This window comes from Chiloscyllium punctatum, chromosome 38, assembly GCF_047496795.1.
Source record: "Chiloscyllium punctatum isolate Juve2018m chromosome 38, sChiPun1.3, whole genome shotgun sequence".
Lineage (NCBI taxonomy): Eukaryota > Metazoa > Chordata > Chondrichthyes > Orectolobiformes > Hemiscylliidae > Chiloscyllium > Chiloscyllium punctatum.
The window spans coordinates 53,302,237-53,315,622 of record NC_092776.1 but is presented as its reverse complement, the minus strand read 5'-3'; the positions used below and the strand labels follow the sequence as shown (position 1 = coordinate 53,315,622).

General features: G+C 43.5%; 1 protein-coding gene across 2 annotated transcripts in view; it reads right to left on the bottom strand.

Annotated features, from left to right (window-relative positions):
• The window catches only part of tfam (transcription factor A, mitochondrial), a 29,725-nt gene extending 19,604 nt beyond the window's left edge, over positions 1-10,121 (bottom strand). The window contains exons 1-4 of one of the 2 annotated variants that reach the window (XM_072557871.1): positions 9,790-10,121; positions 2,893-3,026; positions 1,918-1,988; positions 1,548-1,697 (exon numbers count right to left, since the gene is read on the bottom strand). In XM_072557871.1, the coding sequence (XP_072413972.1) occupies positions 1,548-1,697; positions 1,918-1,988; positions 2,893-3,026; positions 9,790-9,872 (438 nt within the window). In that variant the 5' untranslated portion in view covers positions 9,873-10,121. Of the gene's footprint in view, positions 1-1,547; positions 1,698-1,917; positions 1,989-2,892; positions 3,027-8,679; positions 9,033-9,789 lie in introns of those variants that run through there. The other variant, XM_072557873.1, reaches the window with a different exon arrangement.
• Between the last annotated feature and the right edge of the window lie 3,265 nt (positions 10,122-13,386).

Here is a 13,386-nt window from a genome sequence, read left to right as displayed (position 1 = left end):
CCGGGGAACTATAGACCATTGAGCCTGACAGCAGTGATGGGCAAGTTGTTGGAGGGAATCCTGAGGGATAGGATTTACATGTATTTGGGAAGGCAAAGACGGATTAGGGATAGTCAACATGGCTTTGTGTGTGGGAAATCATGTCTCACAAACTTGACTGAGTTTTTTGACGAAATAACAAAGAGGATTGATGAGGGCAGAACCGTGGACGTGATCTATATGGATTTCAGTAAGGTGTTCACCAAGGTTCCCCATGGGAGACTGGTTAGCAAGGTTAGATCTCATGGAATATTGGGAGAATTAGCCATTTGGATACAGAACTGGCTCGAAAGTAGAAGACAGAGGGTGGTGGTAGAGGGTTGTTTTTCAGACTGGAGGCCTGTGACCAGTGGAGTGCCACAAGGATTGGTGCTATGTCCACTACTTTTCAACATTTATATAAATGATTTGGATGTGAACATAGGAGGTATTGTGAACATAGGAGGTATAGTTTGTAAGTTTGCAAATGACACCAAAGTTGGAGGTGTCGTGGACAGTGAAGAAGGTTTCCCCAGAGTACAACAGGATCTTGATCAGGTGGGCCAATGGGCACAGTGGTGGCAGATGGAGTTTAATTCAGATAAATATGAGGTGCTGCATTTTGGAAAAGCAAATCTTAGCAAGACTTATACACTTAATGGTAAGGTCCTAGGAAGTGTTGCTGAACAAAGAGACCTTGACGTGCATGTTCATCGTTCCTTCAAAGTAGAGTCACAGGTAGATAGGATAGTGAAGGCGGCGTTTGGTATGCTTTCCTTTATTGGTCAGAGTATTGAGTACAGGAATTGGGAGGTCATGTTGCGGCTGTACAGCATGTTGGTTAGGCAACTTTTGGAATATTGCCTGCAATTCTGGTCTACTTCCATCGGGCGGATGTTGTGAAACTTGAAAGGGTTCAGAAAAGATTTACAGGGATGTTGCCAGGTTGGAGGATTTGAGCTATAGGGAGAGGCTGAACAGGCTGGGCTGTTTTCCTGGAGCGTCAGAGGCTGAGGGGTGACCTTATAGAGATTTATAAAACCAAAAGGGGCATTGATAGAATAAGTAGACAAAGTCTTTTCCCTGGGGTGGGGGAGTCCAGAACTTCAGTGCATAGGTTTAGGGTGAGAGGGGAAAGATGGAAAAGGGATCTAAGGGGTAACATTTTCATGTAAATCCTATCCCTCAGGATTCCCTCCAACAACTTGCCCATCACTGCTGTCAGGCTCACTGGTCTATAGTTCCCTGGCTTTTCTTTAACCATGTTTCTTAAACAGTGGCACGTATGGAATGAACTGCTAGAAGTAGTAGTGGAGGCTGGTACAATTACAACATTTAAGAGGCATTTGGATGGGTATATGAATAGGAAGGGTTTGGAGGAATATGGGCCAGGTGCTGGCAGGTGGGACGAGATTGGGTTGGGAATATCTGGTCGGCATGGACAGGTTGGACCAAAGGGTGTGTTTCTGTGCTGTACATCTCTATGACTCTACGGGCCAAGTAAGACACAGTGCTGATGTTGAACCTACTCGTTTTTTCCTCATTGTTCTCCGTTTAGCCAGTTTCTGTCTCCTCTCTTCTTTCAAGCTAGCCAGTTGAGTTGGCGTGAGGTTCGCTTTGAAGGCTGCCAGTTCCACTTTATATTTCAATTTGGCATCACTTGCTGCTAGTTCATACGGCTGCAAAAAAAGAAATCAGTTATGTTCTCAATTACTCCAATATGCTCCCAGGTAAACAAAAGACAAAAGATCCTTTCTCAAAAACAAAAAATGAGCTGAACAGCAGCACTGAGCGAAAAGGATTTGGTTTTAAAGAATACTGACAAATTTCAGGTATATATGGCTTTTAGGCCATTTCAACCTGCAAATCGCTCCAGAGCACTAAATGAAAGGCACTTACTTGTTTCTGATCTGGTGTTAGCTGTCTCCACGCGTGAGCAATCTGCTTAGTCTTTTCTGACAACTTTATACCTGCAAAAGAGTAATATCTATTATACAAGGTCAAATGGAGAATAACTTTGTGGTACTGGCTCGGAACAGTGAGACAATATTAAAACAGAACTTCTGCCCTCCCTGCAACCTGAAAGTTAGACCCAGAATTAGTTGGACCCTTGATTGCAGAATTTTTAAATTGAATTCAAATTCCACCATCTGCCATGGCGGGATTTGAACCCTGGTCACCAGAGCATTTCTGGATGTCCTCCATGAGTTTCTGATTAATAATCTCGGGATACAACCACTAGGCCATTGCCTCCCCATATTGCAATATACTGATAGTCCACACTGGTCTGGTGGACTAAAGACTGCCCAATGTACTGGGTCTAATTCTACTAAGCACATCAGAATCACCCAAAAGATGAAAGAATCCATGGTAACTCCAAGATACAGACTGGTTACTTTCTTCAAATACAGTTATAAGGCTTCAAGTGAAACACCAACATACAGAGATTATGACAATTAACAAAATGAAAGGAAAGGACATGCTGCTCAACATGTAGCACCTTTCACAACCTCATAACCAATGAAAACTTTTGAAACTAGGTTGCTATTGCTACCTGATGAAACACCAAAGTTAATTCACACACAGCAAGATCCCACCATGATAACTATCAGATCACCTGATTTTTTTTTTAAACAAGTGTTGTTGATCAAGGCACAAATATTCACCAAGATATGATGTTCAAATCAAAAAGAGAAGATGGAGATATAAAATCAAGCCTTTTCATCAACACCTTCGAACGCTGCCAGTAAGAGGATTCAGACAGGACACAGAGAAAAAATGTGATAAAACTGTTGCAGGGACACAATCTCAAATGGTGACGCTCACTACATCCTTTCTGACTAAAATGATTTACATTTACAATTTATTTTTTACCTGGGCTTTGTTTAAACAAAATCTGTTGCTGTTCCACCACATAGCGCAGGTAAGCACTGAGAGGCCGTTTGGGAGGGGCTGACGGGGTATTATCCAATGACAATCTTCTTATTGCTGTACACACACCACTGCAACTGCACAAAATAAAAGAAATCCCGTTACAATTCGCCGTTAAACTGCAATACAAAATCAAGGAAAAAAATCAAAACATAAAAATGCTACAGGAAGGATAGAAAGGGAGGCAAGAGAAGAGAGGGAGTGGCATTTTTGATAAGGGATAGCATTACAGCTGTGCTGAAGGAGAATATTCTCAGAAATACACCCAGGGGTTATTTGGGTGGAATTGAGAAATAAGAAAGGGATGATCACCTTATTGGGATTGTATTATAGACCCCCTAATAGTCAGAGGGAAATTGAGAAACAAACTTGTAAGGAGATCTCAGCTATCTGTGAGAATAATAGGGTGGTTATGGGAGGGGATTTTAACTTTGCAAACATAGACTGGGACTGCAATAGTGTTAGGGATTTAGATGGAGAGGAATTTGTTAAGTGTGTACAAGACAATTTTCTGATTCAGTATGTGGATGTACCTACTCGAGAAGGTGCAAAACTTGACCTACTCTTGGGAAATAAGGCAGGGCAGGTGACTGAGGTGTCAGTGGGGGAGCACTTTGGGGCCAGCGACCATAATTCTATTAGTTTTAAAATAGTGATGGAAAAGGATATACCAGATCTAAAAGTTGAAGTTCTAAATTGGAGAAAGGCTAATTTTGACGGTATTAGGTAAGAACTTTCAAAAGCTGATTGGGGACAGATGTTCGCAGGTAAAGGGATGGCTGGAAAATGGGAAGCCTTCAGAAATGAGATTAGAGTCCAGAGACAGTGTATTCCTATTAGAGAGAAAGGGAAGGCTGGTAGGAATAGGGAATGGTGGATGACTAAAGAAATTGAGGGTTTGATTAAGAAAAAGAAGGAAGCATACGTCAGGTATAGACAGCATAGATCGAGTGAATCCTTAGAAGCGTATAAAGGCAGTAGGAGTATATTTAAGAGGGAAATCAGGAGGGCAAAAAGGGAACATGAGATAGCTCTGGCAAATAAAGAGAAGGAGAATCCAAAGGGGTTTTACAAATAGATTAAGGACAAAAGGTTAACGAGGGAGAGAATAGGGCCCATCAAAGATCAGCAAGGCAGCCTTTGTGTGGGGCACAGGAGATTGGGGAGATACTAAATGAGTATCTTGCATCAGTGTTTACTGTGGAAAAGGACATGGAAGATATAGAATGTGGGGAAATAGATGGTGACATCTTGAAAAATGTCAGTATTACAGAGGAGGAAGTGCTGGCTGTCTTGAAACAGGTAAAGGTGGATAAATCCCCAGGACCTGATCAGGTGTACCATGGAACTCTGTGGGAAGCTACAGAAGTGGACCCCTTGCTGAGATATTTGTATCATCGATACTTATAGGTGAGATGCCAGAAGACTGGAGGTTGGCTAACATGGTGCCACTGTTTGAGAAGGGTAGGAAGGACAAGAGAGAGCTATGCAGAACCAGTGAGCCTGACCTCGGTGGTGGACAAGTCGTTGGAGAGAGTCCATCTGCCACTTCTGAGCCCATTGGTCTATCTGATCAAGATCCTGTTGCAATCTGAGGGACAGGATGTACATGTATTTGGAAAGGCAAGGACTGCTTAGGGATAGTCAACATAGCTTTATGCATGGGAAATCATGTCTCACAAACTTGATTGAGTTTTAAAAATGAATAACAAAGAGGATTGATGAGGGCAGAGCGGCAGATGTGATCTATATGGAATTCAGTAAGGCATTCAACAATGTTACCTGTGGGAGACTGATTAGCAAGGTTAGATCTCATGGAATACAGGGAGAACTAACCATTTGGATACAGAACAGGCTCAAAGGCAGAAGACAGAGAGTGGTGGTGGAGAGTTGTTTTTCAGACTGGAGGCCTGTGACTAGTGGAGTGCCACAAGGATCAGTGCTGGGTCCTCTACATTTTGTCATTTATATAAATGATTTGGATGCGAGTATAAGAAGTATAGTTAGTAAGTTTGCAGATGACACCAAAATTGGAGGTGTAGTGGACAGTGAAGAGGGTTACCTCAGATTGCAACAGGATCTTGATCAGATAGACCAATGGGCTCAGAAGTGGCAGATGGAGTTTAATTTAGATACATGCAAGGTGCTCATTTTGGGAAAGCAAATCTTAGCAGGACTTATACACATAATGGTAAGGTCCTAGAGAGTGTTGCTGAACAAAGAGACCTTGGAGTGCAGGTTCATAGCTCCTTGAAAGTGGAGACACAGGTAGATAGGATAGTGAAGGCAGCGTTTGGTATGCTTTCCTTTAAAGGTCAGAGTATTGAGTACAGGAGTTGGGAGGTCATGTTCCGACTGTACAGGACAGAAGGATGTTGCGAAACCTAAAAGGGTTCAGAAAACATTTACAAGGATGTTTCCAGGGTTGGAGGGTTTGAGCTATAGAGAGAAGTTGAATAGGCTGGGGCTGTTTTCCCTGGAGTGTCGGAGGCTGAGGGGTGACCTTATAGAGGTTTACAAAATTATGAGGGGCATGGAAAGGATAAATAGACAAAGTCTTTTCCCTAGGGTGAGGGAGCCCAGAACTAGAGGGCATAGGTTTAGGGTGAGGGGGGAAAGATATAAAAGAGACCTACGTGTATGGAATGAGCTGCCAGAGGAAATGGTGGAGGTTGGCACAACTGCAACATTTAAAAGGCATTTGGATGGGTATACGAATAGAAAGGGTTTGGAGGGATATGGGACGGGTGCTGGCAGGTCGGACTAGGTTGGGTTGGGAATATCTGGTCAGCATGGATGGGTTGGACTTTAGGATCTCTTTTTGTGCTGTTCATCTCTATGACTACCATGCAACTTGATGTATACCTCTTTAAAAATCCCTAAAATGGGCACACTCAATCATGACTGCGACAGACAAAAGACAGACGGTTTAACACAGTTTCTATGGACACAAAAAGAATATAGACAGGGTAAGCAAATTCTAAAGATCAAAGAATTAAATTGTCTCTCTCAATAGTAGTTTGATTGCAGGGTGATGGACAATTCAGTGGGTGGACCTAGATATCTAACGTTTTGTGGTTTTCCATCTTTATTCCACATGGATAGCGAGAGAGAGAGAGAGAGAGAGAGAGAGAGAGAGAGAGAGAGAGAGAGAGAGAGAGAGAGAGAGAGAGAGAGAGAGAGAGAGAGAGAGAGAGAGAGAGAGAGAGAGAGAGAGAGAGAGAGAGAGAGAGAGAGAGAGAGAGAGAGAGAGAGAGAGAGAGAGAGAGAGAGAGAGAGAGAGAGAGAGAGAGAGAGAGAGAGAAATGGATGCTTTCAGTTTGCAGGTTCTGGATGTTTTCCTCTCCTGTGTTGCATTTAACAGCCTGCAGCTTAGCCACAGGGCTGTCATCAGAAGACTCTCCATACTGCCCAGTCTCAAATTTACCTCTTACTGCTTCCAAAACATTGTACCGCACAGCTCAGAAACATGGAGAACTTGATTTTCTCTTTGCAAAACTCCCCTGGTGTTTTTGGTTATATAGCAGTTCAATTGCCAGTTCAGTTTACAGCCCAAAGAAAAAAAAAGTTGTCTCTTGTAGGAATTATCCTCCGTATCCATGATTATGTTTGTTCTGCAATCAAAATCACAGAATGGATTTTCTGGTCACTAGCATATTGCTGTTTGTGGAAATCGACTGCTGAGCTTCCTGGGTTGACAATAATAATTACACTTCGAAGAGTATTCAACTGGCTGTGAAGTACTTTAAGACAGCCAGCCATCATCAGAAGTACAACGTAAATGCAGTGCTCTTTTATCACATTAGGTCACTTTGCACTGATTGGTACCTCCTTTACCTTCTTGTCAGCAGATTGGCAGTGGTCATTTGAATCAAGCATTTACAGTATTTTGAGTTAAATGGAAACATCTTTTGAAGAGTGCAATGCTGTGAATAAACACTAGATGCCACCAGACAACCTCAGTTCAAGTCTAGAAGCAGATGGAAAGAGAGTCTTCTTGTGATATGCATTCAAACTGCTGCCCCTTGAGGTGCAACATATTCAATGATGAAAAAAAAACAAATGCAGATAGAACTTCAAATACAGACAGAAAAATAACTGAATACACAGCAGGCCAGGCAATAAAGAAAAGGAAAATCATGGGTTCTTTCAGATAAAGATCATTCCTACGGTTGGTATTGAGTGTATTTTCTGCTATCACATCAGATAAGGATATCTGACACAAACCTACAGTACAAAGATATTTTTCTTTAATCATTCTGTTCGGACATATTATGATATACCGCCAGAGCAAGTGGGATTTAGATTAGATTAGATTCTGGATTAGTGGTGTGGAAAGAGCACAGCAGTTTAGGCAGCATCCAAGTAGCTTCGAAATCGACATTTCGGGCAAAAGCCCTAGATTAGATTCCCTACAGTGTGGAAACAGGCCTTTCGGCCCAACGAGTCCACACCGCCCCTCCGAAGAGTAACCCACCCAGACCCATTTCCCTCTGATTAATGCACCTAACACGATGGGCAATTTAGCATGGTCAATTCACCTGACCTGCACATCTTTGGTCTGTGGGAGGAAACCAGAGCACCCACGCAGACACAGGGAGAATGTTTAAACTCCACTACTGCACTACAAAATCCTCCAAGCTCTGAAAACTAAACTGCAATTAAACATTTGACATAAAAGTGCACACTTGGAGAGGTGATAGTATTATCACTCGAGTTTTAATCCAGAAACTCAGGTAATGTTCTGGGGACCCAAATTCAAATCCTGCCATGGTGCATTTTTAATTCATTAATGAATCTAGAATTAAGGGTCTAATGATGACCACGAACCCGCTGTTGACTGTTGGAAAAGGGAAGGAAATCTGCCATCCTAACCTTACATGTGACTCCAGACCCATAGCAATGGGGGATGTCTCTTAACTGCTCTCTGCACAATTAAGGATGGGCAATAAATGCTGGCCTACCCAGAGACACACATCCTGTGAGTGAATTATGAAAAGGCACAGGCTGGGGACAGGTCTTGTGGCGCAGTGGTAGAATCCCTTTGGGCCAGGAGGTCCGAACTCAAATTCCAGCTACCCCAAGGTGTCATAAGGCACCCATACTGGGTGATTAAAAATGGCTACACAAGTAGGGAACAATCAATAGGTAATTACATGTGAGTATATAAGAAACATTTTTTGACCGTGATGGTGCGTTGTAGAGTTAAGAGCAAGCCAAATCACATCTCATTTTGCAAATAAATCAAAAACTTAATAAAGATTGATTTCTGGTCTCCTCTGCCTGAGAGAGTTTAACCTGTTATTGCCTCCTAAGGTGCCCCAAGCACAACTAGTTTGCACAGGAAAAAGAAATAAGTGGAATTAAACTGAGAAAAGAAAAAAACAAATTATTACTCCCACTATTCCTCACAATGGAGAGAATTTTAACTATTCATTCACCACAAATAAATGAGCCAACTGCAGGAAATAGTTGTTCTACTAGGTAAGTGACACTCAAGGCCACCATTTCTTTCCCAATTCAACAAAAATGAAATAAATGGAACCATTCAATCCAAACCCCAGAACAGAAGTCGAGAGATCCAGGTGATTGACTGCCTTTATTCCTGATGAAGGGCTTTTGCCCGAAACGTCGATTTCGCTGCTCGTTGGATGCTGCCTGAACTGCTGTGCTCTTCCAGCACCACTAATCCAGTATTTGGTCTTCAGCATCTGCAGTCATTGTTTTTACCTTGCATTAGTCATAGTCAACATCAGCTTCCGCTAGGGTCCGGTTTCCAAATCCAGCAATAGACAATCTATTTCAGCAAAACATCCATGATTTTCTCCCTTTCTGCAATCATATTTTGTCCTGGTCTTTCGGCCTCATCCAAACTAAAGCTTGGGAACACACAAATGTGCCTAACGTATTAGTTTGGAATGACATCTGGGATTTGGGTTGGGGGGAGGTTTGAAAACTAACGAAGGCCATGTTTGATGCAGGTTCAGAGGGCGAAAGGTGAGGCGTCCTTCCTCCAGTTGTGTGGTGGCTGGGATTCGGCGGAGGCCCAGGACTTGCATGTACTTGAGGGCGCTGGAGAGGGATTTGAAATGGTCAGCCACAGGGCGGTGGGGTTTGAACACTGCAGCATTTTACTAAACATTTTGCTAAAGCAGCAGTCCTAGTTAGGATACATTTTTAAGTATCACAATTAAAACCACCTCATGTATTTACTTTTGAGGTTTTCAATGCACTACAGTTCCTGTTTCAAACGCAAGCAACCGGAAGGATTAATCCCATCTTTGGAGAATTGAGGGCCAATGGAATGCAGCGTGACACAAGAAGGAAAGAGATTTTCAACAGTATCCTCACTGGACAGGGATAGGTTTCGTTTTGAGGGGAAAGTCTTGGCGGGAGTGTGAGGGCGGGAAGAAAGAAAGGAAGGATTATTCTTTTATTAGCGGAATGTTATGGGGGAAGCAGGATTGTTTTCTTTGAAGAGGAGGAAGGAGAATGTGATGTGGGGTTTTTTGAGGGAGTTAAGATGATAATTATTTTATGAAAGGGAACAGTGATGGACAGAAAACGTGTGGGGTGGTGGTAGTAGATTCGTGGGGAGGAAGGCGGAATAGATGGCGAAGGTGGAGGCCAGCAGAACTCCCTGCAGGCACTGACTCACTCACAGTCAGGACATTGATGGTTGCAATAGTATCAGTTTCCGCCCTGTAACATTGTATCACTTGCTGGTAACAATGTAACACTTCCCGGTTACAATGTTGCAGTGAATGGAACCCAAGCCCGGGCCGCCATCCCCCGGGGACTCCCGCTGCTCGCGCCGCTTCCCTCTCGGCCCACACTCACCTCGCAGGCCAGGGCCTGCAGCTGAACGCTCCTCCCAGCCTCCGACCGAGCAAAGCAGCGCCCAGAGCCACGACACCCGCCATCCCGCCACTCAATTGTCAGTGCACCGCGCACCGCCGAAGGCTTCTGGGTCCGTCGAGGGAGCACCGCGCCAGGAGGGAAGGAGGGAGGGGGCGGCGTGCGGGTACACCGTTTGCAGCGGCGGATGTTGACTGGGTACAGGGTAGCAGGGAGGGGTCAAACTACCTGAGAGGCAAATTCAAACGAAAAAAAAGCAACCTTCACAAATGTGAGTTTTAATCTGTTACTCCAGAAAACGTCTCCCTGCCAAATCTCAGGCGTGGTTTTCACATCACAATTTCTTCGAAAATTGCAGCAACGTTTCTTTTCGGCAAAAATTGCACTTGTCGTAAATTGCTCCCAAAACTGTTCGGTTTTTTTTTCGCTCTCCAGCTCAATATAATTACCTGATTTATTTACTTACCCTTAAGCACCTGTGAAACAGCGTTGTAAAGAAGGGTCACTGGATGTTAGGTGTGTTCTCTCGCCACAGACCTGCTGAGTGTCTTCAGCAAGTTTCTGGTTTTGCTAGTTTCAGATCTCCAGCATCCGCAGTTCTTTGCTTTCTATTATTAGATTGTGAATTAGAGGTGTGTTCTGTTGGGTTTACAGGAAGGAACTGTTGTGGAATTTAGAGTCACAGAGATGTACAGCATGGAAGCAGACCCTTCGGTCCAACCCGTCCATGCTAACTAGATATCCCAACCCAATCCCCCACTTGCCAGCACCCAGCCCATATCCCTCCAAACCCTTCATATTCATATACCCATCCAAATGCCTCTTAAATGTTGCAAATGTACCAGCCTCCACAACTTCCTCTGGCAGCTCATTCCATATACGTACCACTCTGTGTGAGAACGTTGCCCCGTAGGTCTCTTTTATAACTTTCTCCTCTCACTCTAAACCTATGCCCTCTACTTCTGGACTCTCCAACTCCAGGGAAAAGACTTTGCCTATTTACCTTATGCATGCCCCTCATAATTTTGTAAACCTCTATAAGGTCACCCCCTCAGCATCCAATGCTCCAGAGATAAAAAGCCCCAGCCTGTTCAGCCTCTCCCTATAGCTCAAATCCTCCAACCCTGACAACATCTTTGTAAATCTTTTCTGAACCCTTTCAAGTTTCACAACATCTTTCCGATAGGAAGGAGACCAGAATTGCACGCAATATTCCAACAGTGGCCTAACCAATGTCCTGTACAGCCACAACATGACCTCCCAACTCCTGTACTCAATACTCTGACCAATAAAGAAAGCATACTAAATGCCTTCTTCACTATCCTATCTCCCTGCAACTCCACATTCAAGGAGCTATGAACCTGTACTCCAAGGTCTCTTTGTTCAGCAACACTCCCTAGGACCTAACAGTTAAGTGTATAAGTCCTGCTAAGATTTGCTTTCCCAAAATGCAGCACCTCGCATTTATCTGAATTAAACTCCATCTGCCACTTCTCAGCCCACTGGCCCATCTGGTCAAGATCCTGTTGTCATCTGAGGTAACCCTCTTCGCTGTCAACTACACTTCCAATTTTGGTGTAATCTGCAAACTTACTAACTGTACCTCTTATGCTGGCATCCAAATCATTTATGTTAATGACAAAAAGTAGAGGACCCAGCACCGATCCTTGTGGCACTCCACTGGTCACAGGCCTCCAGTCTGAAAAACAACCCTCCACCACCACCCTCTGTCTTCTACCTTTCAGCCAGTTCTGTATCCAAATGGTTAGTTCTCCCTGTATTCCATTAGATCTAACCTTGCTAATCAGTCTCCCATAGGGAACCTTGTTGAATGCCTTACTGAAGCCCATATAGATCACATCTACTGCTCTGCCCTCATCAATCCTCTTTGTTACTTCCTCAAAAAACTCAGTCAAGTTTGTGAGACATAATTTCCCACACACAAAGCCATGTTGACTATCCCTAATCCGTCTTTGCCTTCCCAAATACATGTAAATCCTATCCCTCAGGATTCCCTCCAACAACTTGCCTACCACCGACGTCAGGCTCACTGGTCTATAGTTCCCTGGCTTGTCCTTACCACCCTTCTTAAACCGTGGGACCACGTTAGCCAATCTCCAGTCTTCTGGCACCTCACCTGTGACTATCGATGATACAAATATCTCAGCAAGAGGCCCAGCAATCACTTCTCTAGCCGCCCACAGAGTTCTCGGGTACACCTGATCAGGTCCTGGGGATTTATCCGCCTTTACCCATTTCAAGACATCCAGCACTTCCTCCTCTGTAATATGGACATTTTGCAAGATGTCACCATCTATTTCCCTACAGTCTATATCTTCCATATTCTTTTCCACAGTAAATACTGATGCAAAATACTCATTTAGTATCTCACCCATTTTCTGCAGCTCCACACAAAGGCTGCCTTGCTGATCTTTGAGGGGTCCTATTCTCTCCCTAGTTACCCTTTTGTCCTTAATGTATTTGTTAAAAACTCTTTGGATTCTCCTTAATTCTATTTTCCAAAGCTATCTCATGTCCCCGTTTTGCCCTCCTGATTTTCCTCTTAAATATACTCCTACTTCCTTTATACTCTTCTAAGGATTCACTCGATCTATTCTGTCCATACCTTACAAATGCTTCCTTCTTTTTCTTAACCAAACCCTCAATTTCTTTATACTGGATTAGTGGTGCTGGAAGAGCACAGCAGTTCAGGCAGCATCCAACTTTAGTCATCCAGCTTTCCCTATAGCTATCAGCCTTCCCTTTCACCCTGACAGGAATATATTTTCTCTGTATTCTCATTATCTAATTTCTGAAGGCTTCCCATTTTCCAGCCATTCCTTTACCTGCGAACATCTGCCCCCAATTAGCTTTTGAAAGTTCTTCCTTAATACCGTCAAAATTGGCCTATCTCCAATTTAGAACTTCAACTTTTAGATCTGGTCTATCCTTTTCCATCACTATTTTAAATGTAATAGAATTATGGTCGCTGGCCCCAAAGTGCTCCCCCACTGACACCTCAGTCACCTGCCCTGCCTTATTCCCCAAGAGTAGGTCAAGATTTGCACCTTCTCTAGTAAGTATATCCACATACTGAATCAGAAAATTGTCTTGTACACACTTAACAAATTCCTCTCCGTCTAAACCCTTAACACTACAGCAGTCCCAGTTTATGTTTGGAAAGTTAAAATCCCCTACCATAACCACCCTAATTTTCTTACAGATAGCTGAGATCTTCTTACAAGTTTGTTTCTCAATTTCCCTCTGACTATTAGGGGGTCTATAATACAATCCCAATAAGGTGATCATCCCTTCCTTATTTCTCAGTTCCACCCAAATAACTTCCCTGGATGTATTTCCGGGAATATCCTCCCTCAGCACAGCTGTAATGCTATCCGTTATCAAAAATGCCACCCTCCTCTCCTCTCTTGCCTCCCTTTCTATCCTTCCTGTGGCATTTGTATCCTGGAACGTTAAGCTGCCAGTCCTTTGAAGCCATTACTAAGAAGTAACCACACCCATTTCCAACTAAGTGACAGTTGACTGGCATCGGTCATCAAACTGTCATGAAGGGATGGC